The 21,879-nt window shown below is 44.8% G+C and overlaps 1 protein-coding gene across 1 annotated transcript in view; it reads left to right on the forward strand.

Moving 5' to 3' along the window:
* Nucleotides 1-21,879, forward strand: part of Acoxl (acyl-CoA oxidase like) — a 276,006-nt gene that overhangs the window by 103,966 nt on the left and 150,161 nt on the right. Inside the window, 3 exon segments of the mRNA XM_021179280.2 lie at nucleotides 12,631-12,732; nucleotides 13,132-13,146; nucleotides 18,894-19,047. Of these exon segments, the coding sequence (XP_021034939.1) occupies nucleotides 12,631-12,732; nucleotides 13,132-13,146; nucleotides 18,894-19,047 (271 nt within the window).

A 21,879-nucleotide genomic window follows, 5' to 3' on the forward strand; every position in this document is an offset into this window, starting at 1 on the left:
TTGGGGTGCCCAGGACTGGGTGAGGTGGGAGTGCTGCGTTCTGATGATGGTGAGTGGTCTTGGCTTCTGTTAGTAAGATTCTTTCGTTTGCCTCTCGCCATCTGGTAATCTCTGGAGTCAGTTGTTATAGTTGTCTCTGGTTAGATATTGTTCCTCTCATGATTCTGTTAGCCTCTATCAGCAGACCTGGCAGACTAGCTCTCTCCTGAGTTTTAGTGGTCAGAGCACTCTCTGCAGGCAAGCTCTCCTCTTGCAGGGAAGGTGCCCAGGTATCTGGCGTTCGAATCTGCTTCCTGGCAGAAGTTGTGTTCCACTCACCAGAGGTCCTAAGATCCCGTGGAGAGTGCTCTGGGGACCTTGGGGGTGTCAGCTGACTCTGCGCCCAAGGTGACCCGGTGCTGGTGCCAACCAGAAGGGACTTGTCCTCATGCTCCTTTCTAAGATCAGCTGATTGGCTCAGAAAGAATCTGTTGCCTCTGTGGCTTTGCCCACCCCACCCCACCCTCACATTGTGTTTTGTCCACCTTCTTTCAACCTGGAATTCAGGGGAGAAATCAGTGATGCTCCTCGATATATAAAGGGGGTGCTGACATTAGTTCTCCATCACATGGCCACACACACGCATGTCCGAGCACGCGCGCGCACACACACACACACACACACACACACACACACACACACACCTTAGCACACCTTCTTTCTCAACAATTTCATTACCTTTAATTTAATGTTGGAAAGTAGATGTTCTCCTTTGCCTTAAGGGTCTTTTTATAGAATCTTTGGTAAGATCGAATAGAGAAAAGAGTAACTTTTGGGGGAATTTTACAATCACTTTCTTAGTCAGTTCTGAGTAGACTAACAGACTATCTTGAAGAGTTTGATTGGACTGTTAAGAGTATGGTGATGAACCCTAAGCATTCCTCACTACCTGCCCCAATGTTTTGGGTTCTCAAATGAAAGACACATGTACACAACCTTTATATTTTGATATGCCTAAAACAGCTCAATGGCTGGACCACTTCCTAACCTCCACTTGGGGCCAATCAACCTCCCTCTGATATTCCCCAAGTTATTACTTACTAAATCCTATACTCCTTCTTTGCTGCCCTGGACCCAGTCGGGTAGCTCTTTTGGGTTGCTCTCCCCTGGTCCCTACATAGCAGCTATGCTCTCTGTCCTTCTCATGCATAGTGTCTCTCCTCTCCTTATGCTTCTCCCAGCATGGCTGATCTCTTCCTTCTTCCTCTCTCTCTCTCTCTCTTGCCCCTGAATCCTAAAAGTCCCACCTCTGTCTGCTCTGCCTAGCCATTAGCTGTCAGCATCTTTATTTACCAATCAAATCCAACTGGGGGCAGGGTCCCTGTATGTCTTACTGCAGACACTAGTGTGAGAAGTTTGGGGGACCCAAATTAACATAAGAGTACAAGCAGATACAGTTCTCAACCTTCCTAATGCTGAGACCCTTTAATGTTTCTCTTGTCATGGTTATTCCCAACATTATTATTTCATTGCTACTTCATAGCTGTAATTTTGCTGCTGTTATGGATTGCAATGTAAATATCTGATATGTGACCACAAAGGGGTCATGACCTACAGGTCGAGGACCATAAATCTATTTACAGTTGAGGAAACTGAGGCTCACAAATGCCTGAACAAGATAACCTACACACAGGTGGAAGTGTCTGCATCTCTGTGCAAACCAGGTGTGCATGGTCCCAAGCCTTAGCTTTTAACCATCCTATCTTCTGCCTCCCCTGCAGTGGTATAAATTAGGATGTGATGGCTAGGTCCCAGGATGGCTTCTCACAGGCAACAAGAGGCACCAGTATAGAACAAAAACAGATTGAGCAGAGAGGAAGCCATGTTTCTTAGTGTTTGTTTGTTTTAAAGAAGTTTATTTGAACTAGATCTACTCTTATTTAAATATTTGAACCCTCAAAGAAGAACCTGGGAGACTTGGCCAGTCTCTTATGCAGAGGGAGCCTACTTCTGGTCCTTGTCATCAGATGTTGATGTTGGTCAGAAAGAACCTATTCAGTAGAAATATAAAGGCAGCAATGTGGGTTCACTGTCTGTGTCTTCTCTCAGGCCTGAGTTGTCCAGGTCACCTATTGGCTCAAAGAAAGAAGTGGCATGTTTATAATCTAATCCACACTCTGCAGGCTACCCCATTCCATGTTGCTGCTACATTGTTAATTGTGATGAAAGTGGTCTTCACAGTCTCAGAGAGCAGAGTGTTGGTTGCTGCTTGTGGTGGTTTGAATATGCATGCATGGCCTAAGGAGTGGCATTAGGTGTTGCCTTGTTGGAGTAGGTGTAGCCTTGTTGGAGGAAGGAAGTGTGTAATTGTGGTGGTGGGCTCTGAGACCCTCCACTACATGGAAGATAGTCATCTGTTTGCCTTAGTAACGAGATGTAGAAGTCTCAGTTCCTCCAGCTCCATGCCTGCCTAGATATTGCCATGCCTTGATGATAATGGACTGAACCTCTGAACCTGTAAGCCAGCTCCAATTAAATGTTGTCCTTATAAGAGTTGTCTTGGTCATGGTGTCTATTCACAGCAATGGGAAACCCTAACAAAGACACTACTAGATACTGGCCACAACTTCATACCCATGTGCTGCCTGTTGGGTAGAGTCATTCTTAGGTTTTTGATCTGGCCTGGTCTGTGAGAAAGGGAGATATGGTGAATGGTAGTAATGGCTCTTTTCCAAAGAGCTGCACACTAGCAATGCCATGTGGGTTCCAGCATCTGTGTGTGTAAGCTTGGGACACTGTCTTTGTTTGCTTGGTAGACTTTCTAACACTGACATCAAAGCAATAAGCCAGCATTTCTTTCTCATCAAATATTCCTATGTTTAAAACTTGTTATGTCATTAATCTCCCATTGGAAGAAGAACTGGGTGTATGAGCAACATTCCTTGACCTTGAGATGTGTTGGGGTGTAAAGTCATTGTGCAAGCTGGTTCACAGGCAAGCCGAAGCCAGAAAGGAGATCAAAACCCTCCTCTGTCACTGTCAAGAAGTTTAGAAGACACAAATGTTATTTGTACAGTGTTTATAAGAGTAGGAAAACATTTTGGAAGCTTTCTTGGGAGCAGATCCATATTTTATTACAGCCAAGACACCCCTACCCCTGTGTGTGTGTGTTTGTGTGTGTGTGTGTGTGTGTGTGCAGCACCCATGTATGTATATGTGTAGACACAGGTCATCACTAGATATCATACTCTAACCCTCTTCACATTATTATTACTACTACCACTACTACTACTACTACCACCATCACCACTGCTATTACTACTAATACTGTCACTACCACTACCCCTACCTACTATTACTACTACCACCATCACCACTGCTATTACTACTAATACTGTCACTACCACTACCCCTACCTACTACTACTACTACTATTACTACTACTACTTGAACCAAGATCTTTCACTGTACCTGGAGCTTGTCATTTTGGCTAGACTCCTGGATCTGCCTGTCTCCTCCACAACTCCCAGAGGTTATATTTGTTCAGCTTTTTCATGGGTGAAATCCAAACTCAGGTGTTCATGCTTGCAAAGCAAGCACTTTATCCATTAAGCTATCTCTTTAGTCCAAGGCCACTGTGAAAGCAATGCTTACCTATGGCATACACAGACGTGCACATACACACTTCTTTCATCTGCTGTACAGACTGATTGAAAATTGTCCACTTGAAGAATGACAGCTAAATCATGGTGGATCTAACATGCTAAATTTGATGTCTGGTACAAGATTGCTCAGAGTCCAAAGAGAAAACCATTAGGCATTCAGTTTTAAACAAAACCTGTCTCCATTTTGATACCAGGCATGATCCTACAGGGAATCAGATGTGTTAGAGGGTGGTAGGGCTTGGAGCTGAAGGGAGCTGGAGTGTTTGATGCCCACACATTAGATGATAATGAGAAGCTGAGTTTTCTGTAGTTGGACCTCAGTCTTCTAGGTCCAGTCAATGCTTATATAGTATAGTCATGTCCAAAATCTTCCACATAAACAACTAAAGAAAACTAAGCATGGATTATTAGTAGGGATCATGGTTCCAACCCATCCTGGCAAGGAAGGCATAAAGGCCTTTATTGTGGGATGTGTAGTAGAGTTTCCTCACGTTCATGATGGAGACAGTACTGGAACTAGGAGCCATCTGTAATCTTCATGTGTCTATCCTTAGTGACCTGCTTCTGTTCTTAAGGGTTCCACGGTCTCTTAAAATGATACTGCGAACTGGAGAGCAAATGTTGAAACATGGGCTCATAGGGACTTTTAGAGTAATACAGTGCTATGATCGTGGGCTTAAAATGTTCTGCTTTGATTCCAGGGAGATGGCTCAGTGGGTAAAGTGTTTGATATGCAAGCACAAGGATCTGAGTTCAGATTCCCAGAAGCCACCTAAAAGCCAGGCATGGTGGTATATAGGTGGTATATATGTGTAACTCCAGTTCTGGAGGCATAGAATTAGGCAGAGCCCAAGGGCTTGCTGACTATTCAGCCTGAGCACAGCACCCAGCTCTGGTTCAGTGAGAAACCTTGTCTCAAAACATAAGTTGAAAACAGAGGACCTGATGCCTGCCTCTGGCCTCTACATGCATACACATGGGTAAGCATACCTATACATGTGTGCTGCACACACACATATACCACATACAAGTATGCATACACACATGCATGCTTTGTTTTATAAAATATTTGCACTCCAAGTCCTATATCTAGGAGTGTTCCCCCAAAAGAGGAGAAACAGAAAGGGTTGGACTGAAGGCTCTCTGAGCAGTTGGGCTATCTCTGTGAAGTCATATGGGAATGGGATGTATGTGTCCCACTGAGGGCTCTCACCTGATCCCTTGACTGTAACCTGAAATTGAATTATTAACAAATCCCAATGGACATGGGAGTGTGTCTGGGCCCCAGCTTCTGTCTGCAGAGGTCAAGCACCTCAACACTGAAGGAGGCAAGTTTTTCTTCTCCCTTCCGGCTGCAGAAATGCCTGTGAACTAGCTTGCACCCTTAGCTTGTACCCCAAGACATCTCAGAGTCAAGGACAGAGGCTCAGCCACATAGGATTTTCTCCTTCAGGGTGACTGGATGTCATTCACAGCAGACTGATGCAATGATGCTTCGGAGCAGGAAACATGGGAAGCAATTATCTTTTTAGTAGGTCACTGGCCTCCTTTGGGAGAAGAGACCAGAGGGAGAGTAGAGAAGGCAGGCAATGTAGTTCCCCCCCCCAAGAGGCTGCGCCTGCAGAAGCTGCCTTGGTGATTAATAGCCGTGTCACTTTCTGCGAATGTTGCTTCAAGCGGCCGTGTTCACAATTGAGTGGGGATGAAATACAACAACCAAAAATAAATGTTTCCTCTATTCCTTAGTTGTTGCCAGAGCCCAGAAATAGCGTTTCAGATCTATAATCTTAAATGGCATCATTCGCAGTTCTCTCTGAGCCCTGGATTGATTTTCACGTGGATATCAGCGTGCATACATACTCGGCTCTTTGTTTTTTTTTTTTTTTTTTTTAAAGATCACGAGAAAGCTAAGTGATTTGGATTCTTTTTCTTTGGAGGGAGTGCTGAAATGAGAATTGTTTTTATAGAGAAAAATATACCCTTTACATGTATTTTTAACAAAAAAATAGTAACCCAGTGGAGGAAAGACAGGAAGAATATTGTGTCCATATAGATCATATTCTGGAACAATAAAAACGTCTGGTAGGCAGTAATTGCTGGCCAGCTGCAGGGATTACAGCCCTGTGAGCTGTGTTCAGGGCAGCATGCCAGGATGCTGGCAACCAGGGAAGGAGCCTTCAGTGTGCCCGACTGGGTCCATAAACATGATGCTGAGTGCAGAATAGCCAGTCAAGGTTGCCTTTGGGGCTATGTCTTCTCTGACCAGTGTCTTGATATCGCGTCTCTGCTGCCTCTCTTGCAGCCAGACAACAAGCTTGGGGATAATGGTGGCAGTCTTAGGGCTGACCTCTGGTGGCATCTCTGAGCAGAAAAGTCATTAATCTTTATTGTCACATTTCCCACCTCTACAGCCAGATAGAACATCAGACAGGTCAGAAGCCAATGGAAACTCCCTTTTGGTGCTTTGGGGCTGTCAGCATCTGAGGCCAGAGGGGAGGAGTTGTGGACCCTGCTTTCTGCTCATCCACTGATTTGGTTTTTTTTTTTTTTTCTGGTCTCATAGAAGAAAGTCAGGGTATGGCTGTTGGCATGATAGGAGGTGGGTTCCTCTCTTCTCCTCTCTCATTCTTCTCATTAATTTCTATCCTAACTGACTACCCATGTTCCCTTGTCAAAGTTATTTCTCTGTAACAACTATTAATAAGCAGACATTCCAGAAAAACAACACAAAACACTAGCATCAGTCGGGAGGTAGAGGGTGCCAGCAGAAAGCATGGACTAAGCAGGCTAAGCAGGCTAAGCAGATTAGGAATGACTCGTTAGATGCTTTGGGAGGCTTCTGATATTGGCAGGGGGCTCTCCTTGGTCTGACACTGCCTTGGTGTCACCTGGGGTGACTTGTGCAGGGTAACAGTGGCCTACATTGTGATAGCCTCGTGAAGGAGGTATTGGGGCCTCTGAATTTGTTAGCTTGCATTTGGAAGATGTTGTCATGGGGACATCATTTGCTATCTTTAGGAATGAGCTCACCCTGGGAGGTGGGGCAAACACTCCAGGATCAGCAAGGCTCCAGTGGAGAAGCATCAGGAGCAGTCAGTTAGTAGAGACACATGCAGTGTCAGGCTGCAAGGGAGAGACGTTGGCACTGGAGGGATCACAGGAAGATTACTGAGGGCATTCTAGGGAGAAGCAACTTTGTTTTTATTGGTTTGTTTCTGTTTGGGTTTTTGAAGGGATATATTAGAGAGAGGGAGAAATATCAGAAAAGTCTCAGTTGGGGAGGGGGATGTGTCTTAGTTAGGGTTTTATTGCTGTGACATCATGACCATGCAACTCTTATTAAAGAAAAATTAATTGAGGCTGGCTGATAGTTTCAGAGGTTTAGTCCATTATCATGGCAGGAAGCATGGCAGTGTGCAGGCAGACACGGTGCAAGAGGAGCTGAGAATTCTGCATCTTGATCCACAGGCAGCAGCAGGATGCTGTCTTCCACACTGAGTGTAGCTTGGGCATAGGAAATCTCAAAGCCCACTCTCACAGTGACATACATCCTTCAAGGCAAGACCTACTCCAACAAGGCCACACCTCCTGATAGTGTCACTCTCTATGGGGTAACCATGCAAACACATGAGTTGATGGGGACCTTGCCAATTGGTCTTAGTTTGGGTCTTTGTAGAGACACCATGAACACAGCAACTTGATTAAAGGCAAACATTTAATTGGGGCTGGCCTACAGTTTCAGAGATTCAGTCCATTATTGTCATGGCCAGAAACACGGCAGCATGCGGGCAGGCATGGTGCTGCAGGGAGCTGAGAGTTCTACATTTTGATGTGAAGGCAGCAGAGAGAGACTGTGTGTGAGCCACCCTGGGCATAGCTTGAGCATAGGAGACCTTGGAAGGGTTTATTTTAGCTCACAGTCCAGTACTGGTCCAGCTTGTGGAAGCTGGTTACATTGTTTCTGCAGTATTGGAAGCAGAAAGCCGTAAATACTTCTATCTTTCTCTTTTCTGTACCCATGGAATGGTGCTACCCACATTTGGGGTGCCCACCTCAGCAAACCTGATCTAGATAGTCCCTCACAGATGTGCCCAGAAGCTTGACTCCCAGGAGATCCTGCCAAGCTGATAAACACTTATTGGCCACCACGCTGATCTAGCATCCAAAATGTTCCCGAGGTCTTCATCAGACCACCCTGCCATGGTTGCCTGCATGTCTTCATTTGAAAAACCTATTCATTCAATATTGTATATCTGCTGTGAAGATTCCTTCAATATTGTGCTGTGCCAAAATAAACATTTGCATCAAGAAACAGAAATTTCAATAGAATACTATTTAAAATTTAAAATTGTGTGTTTATCCTCATCATCATTATTATTATTATTAATCTTTTTTTTTTTTTTTTGAGACAGGGTTCCTCTGTATAGCTCTGGCTGTCCTGGAACTCACTCTGTAGAACAGGCTGGCTTCGAACTCAGAAATCTGTCTGTCTCTGCCTCCCAAGTGCTGGGATTAAAGGTGTGCGCCACCACTGCCTGGCTGTGGTTATCATTTTTAATCAAGATAGAAAGTGTTTATTGATGATTTTCTTTGTGGTCTCTGTGTGAGTAAAATTCTCTGAAATGTTATTTTGGAAATTCTTGATGAAATACTGGTGATTGACAGGGACGGAAGGCTGGACTGCCCTACCTGGGTCTTCTCTGTGATCTGGGCTATGAGCTCCATGTCTGGGACTTGACCTTGAACACTGTAGATTCCCAGAACTTACTGTGTGGATGGCATAGGTCAGGCAAAACTGTCTCCCAGAGGAGTGGCTTGTATATAACCATGCAAGTGTTGCTTAAATGTTAGCTTCAATAATTATAAATACAACTATAGCATAATTATAAAAATTAAAATTAAAACTCAAGAGAGTGGGGACAAATTGAACATTTTAGGTAACTACATGAGACCATTTATGCTGCTGTGACAAAGCACAATTGGCTTAAACAACAGACACTTATGTCTTGTGGTTCTGGAGGCTGAAATGCCATGTTCCAAGAACCAGATTTGGTGTATGTGTGGTTTGTCTCCCTGACCTGTCTTCGTGAGTGTCCTCACCTGACCTTCCTCCAACACATGGAGCTGAAGGAGTGTTTAGTGGGTAAATCAGATTATCACTCCACCCTTATGACTCCATTTAACCTTAATTACTTCCTAAAAGCCCTATCTCTGAATAGTGACTGGGGAATTAGGGCTTCAATGTATGAATTTTGTGGCGACACAATTTAGTCCATAGTGATAACCTAACATTATGATGACAGCATTATTGGAAATTTGATTTTTTTTTTCTTTCTGTTTTTGGTCTCATTATGACCCAGCAGAAGCTGAGAGGTTGCCTTGCACACTGTTCAACCTCTCATTTGAAACCACGTCCTACTGTGGTTGGTGAAAGATAATATGGGAGAAAGAGCCTAAGCTAAGGGTGGAGATGATGGTGTTCCAGCGACGACCATGTGGGGTGGTCAGACTGCCTAGGGAAGTCTGCTCACTCTGCTGTAGCAGCTGCTCCAGTGTGTGCCTGGCTTTGTTTGCCTCATCCCCTTCCACCTGTGTGACACAGCCAGATTGTGACTCCTAGATGCCTTATGCACTAAAATGATCAGGGTACCTTTCTTTTCATTACAAATAAAAATATACTGAAATAGAAGATTATGTTGAAGAAAGTCTGTGTCAAACATGAAAACTAAGAAAAATTTGTTCTTGGTGGTTTGAATATGCTTGGCCCGGGGAGTGGCACTATTAGGAAGTGTGGCCTTGTTGAAGTAGGCACGGCCTTGTAGAAGGAAGTGTATCACTTTGGGGGTGGGCTTTGAGACCCTCCTCCTAGCCACTTGGGAGACAGTCTTCTCCTATCTGCCTTGGATCAAGATATAGAACTCTCAGCTCCTCCATCCCCATGTCTGCCTGGATGTTGTCATGCTTCCACATTGATAATAATGGACTGAATCTCTGAACCTGTAAGCCGGCTCCAATTAAATGCTGTCATTTATAAGAGTTGTCTTGGTCATGGTGTCTGTTCACAGCAGTAAAACCCTAAGACAGAAGTTGGTGCCAGGGCCTGGGGTATTGCTGTGATAGGCTTGACCATAGTTTTGTTTGGAAGAATGTGGATTTTGGGACTTTAGATATGAAAAGCGGTGGAATGCTTAATTGGGGCTTAATGGGCTATCCTAGTAGAAAGACTTTGTTGCTGAGAGTGATTTGAATGGTTGAAGAGGTTTCAGTGGAGAAGAATTTCAGTCTGTGGCCTAGAGACTATTTTTGTGGTATTTTGGTGAGGAATGTGACTGCCTTTTGCCCTTGTCTAACTGAAGAGTCTACCTGAGGCTAAGGTAAAGAGATTTATACTAATTGCATTAACGAAGGAAGTCTCAAAAAAAGCCCAGCAGAGACTTTATTCTCTGGTTTAGTCTTATGAAGAACACTCTGATAAAGCATACAAACCTAAAAAGAAAAAAAAATTAAAATGTTTGCTCAAAGATTAAAAGGGCACCAAGAAGCGCAATGGAGCTGAATCCTGTGTTTAAGGAGATAAACAGATTAAGGGAGTGGTGACCTTGGGGTAACAATCCACCCAGCTAAATTTAGATCCAGGCATGGCAGTACAAGCCTTTAACCCCAGGAAATAGAGGCAAGCAGATCCCTGAGTTCAAGGCCAGCCTGGTACAGAGCAAATTCTGGGGAGTGGAGGGGGGGGTAGCTTAAATCCAGGGTGTACCCATTTAATCGTAGCACTTCAGAGACATAGCTATGCAGATCTCTGAGTTCAAGGTTACTCTACAGAGCAAGTTCCAAGACAGCCAAGCTTGGGCAGTGAAGGAAACCACTGGAAAACAGAAAGCTGGTGATAATGTAATAGAACAAGGCCATGTTCCAGCCCCAGCAAGCAGCTTTGGCCACATGGCGCTGGCTTTAGAGTCCAGAATACAAGGGACTACTGGGACAAGTGATGCTGGTTAGCTGGAGCTAAGAAAGTAATGGTGATTAAGAAGAGACTAGCATCACTGAGGTGAAATCTTCTGGGAAGTGTTTTCTAAGAGCACAAAGAAACTGTGTTCCAAAGATAGTCAAGGTTGTACCTCATGCTGCAGCTGTACTTGGTAATGTGTAAAGTCACTTAGGTGGTACTGATTTTGAAGGCATGAAGGGGTCATGGAGAGCAGCTGGGGCTTGACACTGAGAGGCCAGGGAAGGTGCAACCTCAGTTGCAGTTGATGGCCCAGGACTGAAGGGGTCATGCAAAGGAGTTGAGGCTCGCACCATGAAGGGAGTCTATGAGAGGCTATTGGTGAAGGCTAATTGCAGCAGAAGATCCCAGTGTATTGAAGATGCCAATACTACGAGATGACCACCAAGAACAGCAGCAGCAGTGGAATGGAATCAGAGCCCAGAGGGCTACAGAGGTCAGAGGTGGAGAAGTGACTCAAACCCTTTTGAGAACCTAGAAGCTTGTGTGCAGATCTCAGACACTGGAACAAGAGGCTGTGAAGCTGAAATTGCCTTGGAAAACCCAAGATGTTAGAGATGCCAGAGCTGTGGGATAAGAAAATCTGCCAACAGGGAGTAGAACCAGCCCAAGAGAAAGAAGTTTGTTGCAGTCAGCAAAGATGAAAGGAGTTGTACATCAGACATAGAGATGCAGAGTTTGGAGTTTGCTTAGCTGCTTTTTCATCTTGCTTTGGTCCAGGATTTCCTTACCATAACATTTTGGAATAGTAATGTATATCCTGTGATGTTGGAAGTTTGTGATCTGCTTTTTTATTTTGATTTTATAGGGGATTACAGTTAAGTGATTGGATGAGTCTCAGAAGAGACTTTGAACTTTGGATTTTTAATATTATTGAGACTGTTGTAGACTATGGGACTTTTGAGGTTGGATTAAAGGTATTTTGCATTATGTTATGGCTAGGTTTGGCCCCCATAGACTCATGTGTTTGAACAGGTCTATGGGAGCCAGGGAATGGAATGTGGTGGTTTGAATATGCTTGACCTAGGGAGTGGCCCTATTAGAAGGTATAGCCTTGTTGGAGTAGGTACGGCCTTTTTGGAGTAGCTGTCCTTAGCTCAATAGTGTCTACAACATAAGTTTGCTTTGGGTGTTTGATAATGAACACTTTGTGTGCATGAATGTGTGTATATATGTGTGTGCGTGTGTATGCACAACATGACAATGTTTATGTAAAACATTCTTTTTAAGAAATCAAAATTAAGTTTATGGCTGTTAAAAGATAGAATGTCACCAATTCCAGAGTCATAGACTATTGGGGGCAAACTCTGTGTCAGCTCTGGGTTGCTTGCTATTTGTGGCTTTAGGCCACAATCTGTGGCAAGGTTTGCCCATGGGCATTGCTACAGGGACAGTCCCACCTGTCTTCTAGATTGCTCTGAGGAAAGACGTGAGATGAATCTGCCTCTAAGTGCCCTGCAGCCGTGGGTACACGATGTGGAGAACACTGTTCCATGCAGAACTGCAGGGGGCTCAGGAGCGTTGGGAGTAATGATCCACCTGCAAACTGACAGGAGCGTGGAGGCCACCACCCTCCTTGTTGCAAATGTCCTTTTGAAATATGTTCTAGGCTACAGCTCCTGTCCTATTAATTATGTCACGAGCCTAGTAAAGCTGAATAATTAATGATCATGGGGCACTTGCAGCTATAGGGTGTCATGTAAATGCTAAGGAGTACAAATTACTCCATATATTAGGTAGATTCGGTGCCTTACACATATTCCACAGTAGGAAGGTTAATTTCTAGGGGAGCTAAAATCTTTCTGTTGGGTTTTCCTCAGAAAGGTGGACTGTCTTAAACACATTTTAGGAGACTTGGGTTCCTATAGCCTGCAGCATTTAAAATACCAATGTCTGGCTGCTACTTACATCCATGAAAATGAAGTCATCTACCACTTTTTGGTAAAAGTTTTGGGTTTTGTTTTTGATTCTCTCTAGCCGAAGGCAATTTGGGCCCAAGGACAAGGAAGAAGTGAAGATCATTGAGCACCAAATGCAGGCACTCAGGCTGATGTCTCACCTGGCCACAGTCCTTCACAAGCAGGTAAGACAGCTCTGGGGTGCTTCTCCCCCAGGAAGGTGGGTGGGACACAGGACTCATTTTCTAACTATGAGCAGGAAAGGGCCTTGGTGGGGTGGGAGAACCTGATCCCAGGTTCAAGGCAAAACCCCAAACTTAACTGAGTATCCAGAAGAGTGGAATCCACCAAGAATTCATAGGTATTGCAACTAACAGATAGGAGCTGTACTAATTGTGCAGCAGTGAAGAGCATGACTGATCTTTCAGAGGATCTGGGCTTGATTCCCACCACTCACATGGCAGCTCATAACCATCGTGAGCTAAGTATACTTTTAGGGTTTTACTGCTGTGAACAGGTACCATGACTCTCACAAAGGACAACATTTAATTGGGGCTGGCTTACAGGTTTAGAGGTTTAGTCCATTCTCATCGAGGTGCTGTGAACAGGTACCGTGACTCTTATAAAGGACAACATTTAATTGGGGCTGGCTTACAGGTTTAGAGGTTTAGTCCATTCTCATCAAGGTGGGAGCGTGGCAGTATCCAGGAACACATGGGGCTGGAGGAGCTGAGAGTTCTACATCTTTATCCAAGGCAGATAGGAGAAGACTGTTTCCCACATGGCTAAGAGGAGGGTCTCAAACCCCACCCCCACAGTGACAGACTTCCTCCAACAAGGCTATACCTACTTCAATAAAGCCACACCTCCTAATAGTGCCACTCCCTGGGCCAAGCATATACAAACCATTACATTCCACTCCATGGCCCCCATAGGCTCTTTCAAAGGCATGAGTCTATGGGGGGCCATACCTACCCATAGTATAATGCAAAATACCTTTAGTCCAACCTCAAACGTCTCATAATCTATAACATAGTCTTTTGGATCCTATTTTCAGGGATCTAATACTCTCTTCTGGTCTCTGGCCACAAGACACTCTCATGGTGCACAGATATGAATGTAGGCAAAACAGCAGGGCACATAAAATAAAACAAACAAACAAACAAGTAATTAAAACAAAACAGAAACAAATAACAGATTTGAACAGTTACCTTCTGGACAATATAGCTCTGAAAACTAGGTCAAAGTGTATGTACTGAGTGTCTTTTGAGGCAGAGGCAGGGTGCTGGACAGTCGTGGTTATAGCAGTGTAAGTGCACATGCATGCTCACTTCCACTACAGGCTTTGGAGCGCTTTGCTTTAGATTTATTTATTTTATGTGTATGACTATTTTGCCTAAATGTAAGTATGTGCACCACATGTGTGCCTGGTAACCGAGGGGGACTGAAGAGGGCATCTGATACACTGAAACTGGGTTACAGATATTCTGAGCCATTCTATGAGTACTGGAAACAAACGTGGGTCCTCTGAAAGAGCAGCAAGTGCTCTCAACTGCTGAGCCACGTTCATAGGCCTCGCCACAGGCTTTTAATGATGCCTTTGGATGCTGCATCTCCCAGTCCTGGGGCAGGTCAGGGTTATGTGTTTTGTGTCACTGTAATCCCTACATCCTAAAGACAAGAAACTTTGAGGTTTGCCTAAGATCACAGAGCCCAAGAGGATGTGGACTGGGAAGAGAACATCAAACTTTAGACCTTTCTTCTGTGTTGTTTTTTTTCTCTAATGTGCAAATTCTGCTTCTCAGTGGGGTTGCTGCAGTCAGCGTCTGGGTAACTTACAGCCCATGCTTGTTAGAAAATTTATACACTGATGAACGAGCAAGTGTTGTAAGAAGATGGCCACGAGAGACCTTGCCATGTCTGGTGTACTACTGACCTGTGGGGTGCCAGCATCCTTGGGCCTGGCTGGGGTTTTCTTACAACACAAGGAGGGGAGTGGAAGTCCAGGAGTCCATTTCAGGGACTACTGAGAATGAAAAAAAACACTGTTTTAGTCCAAGCTACCTGAGAAAAACATAAATCACTCATGCCCAGCATCTGTTACTTAATAGTTTCTGAACATCCACTCCCGTCCCCCCAGTACTGGGATGTCCTAGCAAGCTACTGTTGCTGTGATAAACCAGTAACCAAAGGCAAATTGGGAGGAAAAGGTTCATCTGACTCACGTGTCTGTATACTAATCCATCGCTGAGGTAAATCAAGGCAGAAACTATGGAGGAACACTGATCACTGGCTTGCTCCCTTCCCCTGGCTTACTCCGCTTGCATTCTTATACAACCTGGAATCACTTGCTGAGTAGTGGTGCCACCCACAGTGGGTTATGCCCTCCCACATCGAGCATCAGTCAAGAAAATGTCGGAAAGACTGGCTTACAGGCCAATTGGATGAAGGCAATCTCTCTTGCCAGCTGACTATTTTGTATCAAGCTGACAAAAACTAACCAGCATGCAGGAGTAAACCGTAGGCTGCTGGGCTTGCTGGGCTAGTGCTGTACCACTAAGCACTTCTTTCTGAGTTTAGGTAGAGTAAAATGCACAAATTGTAGTGTAGAGTTTAGTGAATCTGACCAAATATGGACTGTTGTGTAGCAAACACTCTAAGTATAAACCATTTTCATCACCCAGGAAAAGCTCCCTGGGTTCCTTGAAGTTGAACCCCACTTCACCACCATAGCTGAGACAGCACGCATTCTGATTTATATTCCTGTAGCATGGTTTGATTCGTTCCAGTAGAGACAGGTTACAGTTCTAGCTTTAGGATTCAAGGTGGGAAATGACAGGTGATTGACACAAATTAATACCCAATCACAGAACTGTTATTGTGTGTCAGGTGTGATACTGTGCTGTCGAACACATCACAAATCCAGTTGTTCCATGGGCTTCTAAGCTCTTGACTGTTGCTTGTTTGTTGTGTGAGTGTGAGCACATGTATGTTGTGCATATGAGGAGGTCAGAAGTCAGCCTTGAGGCTCCCCTTCCCTCAGCTTCTAAGGAAGTAGCACGTACCAGTTCATGGCAGCATGGCCAAAATTGATGCTGGCGTCTCCCCTCCCCCATCCACTTTTCATTTTCCTTCTCCACAAAGGTTGTCAACCTAGCCATGGGATTTGTCTTCCAACTTCCTTGAATGCGTGCTGCATTCTGTTGGCTTCAGGTTTCAAGCCTGGGTAACTCGAGGCTTGACTGGTGAGATACTCAGAGCTTTCGATTCCACTCAGAGGGGTGGGCCAGGACTTTAGCTATACAAGCCTGGAATCAGTAAGCAGGAGAAACAGCTCTGCAGCCAGGGCCAGCTGGCCCTGCCTCTCCCCCAGAGTCTTGTGACTTCACAGTGGAAAGGCAGACAGCAGAAGTCAGGTGGGGTGGGGTTTTCTTGGGTTATGTTACTTGATCCCACAATTTGCTACTTGTGTGACTTGGAATCCTGTCTCAATTTCTCCATATACAAAATAGTAATAGTCAGGAGTAAGAGGGCTCCGGACTTAGGAGCTTTTGTAAAGATCAGATGGGTGAAGATTTGGATGTGCTCAGTAAATTCGGGTGGTGTGGTCATTATCCTCAAGATTCCTCAAACTTTCTTCTTTTATCTGAGTATTGTGTTTTATTTATTTCAGAATGATTCATAGTTATAGAGTCAACCTTATTATACATCAACTGGAGAATAGAGAAAATATGGTACACAGTCTTCAAACTTCCTCTTCCCCTGTTCTGCCAATTCCCACCCCGTAATGATTGGGTTTGCTTTCCCTGTCCTCTCGACTGACCCTCCTCAGCTCCTCTCTCTTACCATCCACCTCCAACCTGCACTTCGTCAACTTTACCACCATCGGCCTCTTGCATGAAACCAAAGTCTGAGTTCTCAATGGGACTCTCAAGTTTTCTCCTGTTCTAGAGAAGCTAAAGCTCCTTTGTGTGGCCTTGGAATGCCTTCTCTCTGGCACACCCTGTCCACTTGTCTGTGTCTCTCCTCTGTTGGGTCTACTACTGGACTCTGAGCTCTATCCCTAGGCTCACAGGCCTCCTGCCAGGCCCCTCCCATCAGCACCTGCTGCATCTATCCTACCCTCCCCCCCCACACACACACTCTTGCTTTCATCCTCTTAGACAAAGCTCTTCCAAGTCTGCACAGTTACTCTTGGTTGAGGACCTGACTTGTGTGAGCATAGAAGTTGTGGGTCATTAATTTGGTGTCTTCTTATCTCACAGTGCCTGGCTCTGCATAGGTTAATTCAACTAAGGGGATGAAGTTACCTTGTTCAGTGACATCACCTTTGGCCAAGGCATCAGTTAGAGTTTTGTATTTAAACCATCCTGATAGTCTGTGAAGCATAGATTTCATGTTGTGAAGTTCAGAAGTTCCTGGCCAGGGAAGCTGGGGATGAATACCTCCCTTTGGAACCATCTAGTGAGATTTGCTATAGAAAGAAATCTCCCAGCTTAGAAAGTAACTAACAGCTTTTTAAAAATCCTATTTGTAGTGCTCAAAAGAATGTCTGGGTCTGCTTCTTATTTACTCCTGACCAAATGGGCATCTCGAGAAGTTTGGGCTGGGTTCCAGACCAGAGGTGGAGGTAGGGTGTAGAAACATTCATGTATCTGTCTTTCAGCTGGATTTAGTCATTCTCTAGAGAAATCTTCCCACTCGGCACCTGTGAGGATACAATTCAGATAACTGCTAATGCATATTCAAGTGCTTATAGTGTACCAGTCTCCGCCTTAAGAGTGCTCATGTACTGACTCAACATCTTGAGATAACTCAACAGAGTAGAAGTTTGTTCTCTCTCTCTCTCTCTCTCTCTCTCTCTATCTCTCTCTCTCTCTCTCTCTCTCTCTGTGTGTGTGTGTGTGTGTGTGTGTGTGTGTGTGTGTGTGCTCATTTAAATGCAGAGGCTAGAGGGGCACATTGGGTGACTTCTATCTCTGTCCACTGTGTTTACTTGAAACAAAGCCTCCCATTGAGCAGAGTGCTCACTGTTTAGGCTAGGCAGGCTGGCCAGGAAGCTCTAGGGATCTGCCGCCTTTGCCCCCAACACTGAGGTGGCAGGCACACATGCCCTTGGTATGTTTTACTTTTTAACATGGCTACTGGGGATTCAAGCTAGGATGTCTGACCAGCAAGCCCAGGGATCTGCCTGCCTCTGCACCCAACACTAGCCAGCCATTCCCTTGCTACATATTTACCCAAGAGAAACAAAGCCATGAACCTTCTTTAAGATGCATACATAAAACCTCACAGGCTTTTTTTCTAATCAACATTATTGGGGAGTAATTTAGTATTCATTCAAAACAAGCCTTTTAAATAGATCGATGGCGGTATAGTCTCACAAGACTGTCAAGTCACAAAACACTTTCAACCACATTCCAAAATTACTTACACATTTCTGCAGTCTATCCCTCCCTCCAGCCCCATCCCAAGGTCATGGTGGGCATTCTCTTTGCCACTCATTGTAGACTTACTTATAGTAGGACTGTACTGCATATGTTGTGTCTTCCTTATTTCAGATAGTGCTTTGATTTGGGATTCATCTTTGTTACAACACTGATTAGTCACTGCTATTCTCTCCTGACAATTAGTATTCCATTTAAGGTATTGAATATACTACTCTTCTTTTGTGTATTTGCTTATTGATGAACACTTCATTTATTTCCTGTGTGGAACTATTACAAATAAAATGGCTGATCACCTAATGACTTGTCTTGCCCCCCCTTTATTCTTCAAAGTCAGCAATGCCCACTTGCTTCCTAGAGCTGCATCTCTGACTCTTCCCTCCTCTTCTCTTCTCTGTCCCATTCACTCTTGTACACAGATACTTCTGTTCACATTAGCACAGCTGTGTACCCCAGGTCTCTAGCCATAGCTCCCAAGTCCTTTTGCCATATGAGATGACATGCACAGGTTCCAGAGGTAGGAATATGCCCTTCTTTGGGGATCATTACTCAACTATACAATTCATTGCAGAATTCCAATAGAGGAGGACTTTAAATAAATGGCAAGTTTGTAAGGTATGAAAACTTTTTGAAAATAATGTGGACCTGGACTCTATGCATAGACAGGGAAGAAGAGAGATGAGCATGGTGCAGAGGGGGAGGCCAGCATTAGCAATGGAGCTTAGGAATTGAGGGGACAATGATGTAGTAGAGACTGGTGATTGCAGGCTTAGAGGCAGTACTGGGAGACAGTTTTGTAGGGCATCCTGAGTACTAACTGGAGCTTATGGATGCTTCTTTCTCATGGGCTTGACCCACTATTGTATCCACCATACATCTCTACTTTGTCTTACAGGCATGCAGACTATATCCTGGATGAAGATATCTTCCAGGGAAGGGCGCTCACCAACAGTCGCTCGCTACAGGCACTGATGGCTGGGCTGAAAGCCTACAGTACATGGGAGACTGTCAGCTGCCTACAGGACTGTCGTGAATGCACCGGAGGCATGGTGAGTCCCTAAGAGCAGGCCTGCCCCATGGTCACCAGATCTGCAGGGCTGTGTGCTTCGTACAGTATGTGTAGGGGAGTGGGATGTGTTGAACAGAGCAAGTCTTTGAATCTTAAGTACACTGTCACTGCCTCTGAGTACTTAATATTAGCCTGTGACCTGTGCTTATTGTCTTGTATGGTGTTGCAAGCCCTGATGTGGAAATGCTTGGCATGCAATAACTGATCATGAAGATCACTGGTGAATGTCATTGAACTTGAAGGTTGTGGTTGACAGGATAGGAAATGGCCACTGAAGATTCAGATGATCAAAGCTCTGCCCCAGAATTTAGTCCCATGGGTAGAACACAGGAAATGACTTTAAGAGTTTCCAACTCTGGGAAGAAGGCAGAGACAGAGCATTTACAGGCTGCAGCAGTGTCTCCAGCTCCAGGTCTTAGCCTGGACATTGTGGGTGAGAAAGTGCAGTGTGAGTCTCTGGGAGTTGAGGGGTCCCAGAGAACAGCTGTGTTGTGTTGCTTACCCTGGGATCTGTTCATCCAAGGTAGGGCATAGGCAACGGACCAAAGAAATGGTTCTGCTCAAGTTCAACTTGGTGAGCCAGTGAGTGAGTCTGCTGTGGTTGCCTAGAGGAGCATGGGGACACAAAGGCATCCATATCACTGAAAAGCTCACCACTGGATTACAGATGTGTGCTAACATGCCTGGCATTTGTGGGAGTCCTGGGATTTGAGTTCAGGTCTTCATGCCTACACAGCAAGTGTGTTTACTCACCAATTCATTCCCCTAGCCCCACAGTCATGTTTATTCTTTACAAAAATCCTTGCTAATTGTACAACCCTTACTTTGTCTTGGTATATTCCTCTCCATCCCTCTTCTGCCCTCCCTGACCCATCTCATTCCCCATGTATGGGTGACAATCCGTGAAAGTTGCATCCCTGGAGTTCCCACACATTTTCATGCAGCCCTCTCCAAAAAAGGTCTCTGCTCCCCAGCAACTGCCTTTTACTTTCATAACTTTGAAGCAGGATCTTGTGAGTTGTGTAACTTTTGTTCACTTTCAGGGCCTGGCAAGGTTTGGAGCTTCTGAGTCTTATGAACCTCCCTTCTCCAGGGAGGAATGCTTCAGTTTGGAGAAACATTTACATAATAGGATGGGATCTGTATCAGGTTCTTCCACAATTCTGAGTGCTGAATAGGATTCAAGAAGACTGTGTTAGATAAAGCCAGTGAGAAAGTGGACCCAATGTGGTGTGTGTGTGTGTGTGTGTGTGTGTGCGCACACGCGTGCAAGTGTGCAAGTGTGTGCAGAGTATGTGGATGTGGTATTGTGGATCAGTGGCCAGGCATTGGCTGTGGTAGTAATCGGGGTTCAGCCCAAATGGAAACACCATATTGATAACCCCCAGAAATGTAACATTTCAGCCACACAGTCTGAATAGGATAGCTCCTGTAGCTCCCAAAGGACACTTTCCAGAAGAGATGGACAAAAAAACCAAGCCCCTATTGGTCCTTTGATCTAAATTTGAAGCTGAATGTAGTTGACTGTCGTCTAAAATATCGGTATCTAAAAAGAAGGAAGAAAATTTTTAGCTTTAGTAGAGAAAAGGTCAAGAGAAAATTAAGGACAGTTGTAGAAAATCAAAGGGGAAGTATGTTTTGGAAGGCTGTTCCCTGGAGTTGGGGAACCCTGTGGAGAGATAAGTGGAAGGGGACAGAGCCACTGGCAGAGCTGAGGGGCTTCTCCCATGAACTGTTTGCTGGCTCATCAGAAATCCAGAGTGGCTAAGTAGAAGTGCACCCAGGATGGTGAGGTGCCAGAAGACACATGTGTGTCTTCCTTGCAGGATGTTTCATGGGAGATCCCTGGGTGAATGAAGAACAGTGACCTCTGACATTGACGTACCTCTGTGCTAGATTCTCCAAGGTAGCCAGGGCAGTGGCTTGTTCTTACTTCCCTTAGAGACCCAACAAACCAAATGACTGCTTTCTACTATTGGAGCTTGCTGTCCCTTCAGATAGGAGGATGGCAACATCTGGGAACAGAACTTGGGATTCTAGAGTAAGGATGGGTGAACAGATAGGAGGTAGGATCTGAAGGGATCAGGCAGTGGTGTGAGGCTGTTCATAAGGGGATGATCAGGCACAGCTGGAGTCTAAGCTGGCTCAGACAGTGTTCCTCTGAGAGATACCTCAAACCCAAGGTCTTGTCACTCACCTGTGATCTTCCAATCATCTTGCATTCCTCCTTTGGCTCATTCTCTCTGCTCTGGTTTGAATGTAGTTTTGTTTCCATTAAAACTCATTGGGCCTTGGCTCCCTGATGTACTGGGATTGAAGTGGCAGGGCTGTTAAGAACATTTGGGATCATGAAAGGTTTTCTTGATAGATGGGATGGCTTAGTTCTCCTAGGAAATAGGGGGTACAGATGAAGTTGTAAGCTCTGAATCATGGCTTGGTCTTTCTGGCTACTGACCCCTCCACACCCCCTACCCCTATTCTAAAGCTATCTAAGCTTATTTAAGAGATCTCATGAAGACAAAAGATGCTTCAATGGTCAGGAAATCCCATGGGATTTAGGATATTTGCATCAAGAACTAGTGTCAGAGACCAAATATTAGGACAAAGTGTGTTCCAAGCACCCTACTGTTCAGGAAATCACAGGTTTTAGGAGACATGTGCTGGAGGTAGAGACCCAATATCCACTTGTCTCATTACTCTAGGAGCTCTGTGCCAGGACCAGGGGGAAAAGCAAGCTAAGTGTGTACTTCTTTTTTTTTTTTTTTTTTTTTTAAGATTTTTTTATTTTTTTCTGATTTGTTGCAATCAAAGT

The sequence above is a fragment of the Mus caroli genome, chromosome 2 (genome assembly GCF_900094665.2).
Source record: "Mus caroli chromosome 2, CAROLI_EIJ_v1.1, whole genome shotgun sequence".
In the NCBI taxonomy this organism is placed as follows: Eukaryota; Metazoa; Chordata; class Mammalia; order Rodentia; family Muridae; genus Mus; species Mus caroli.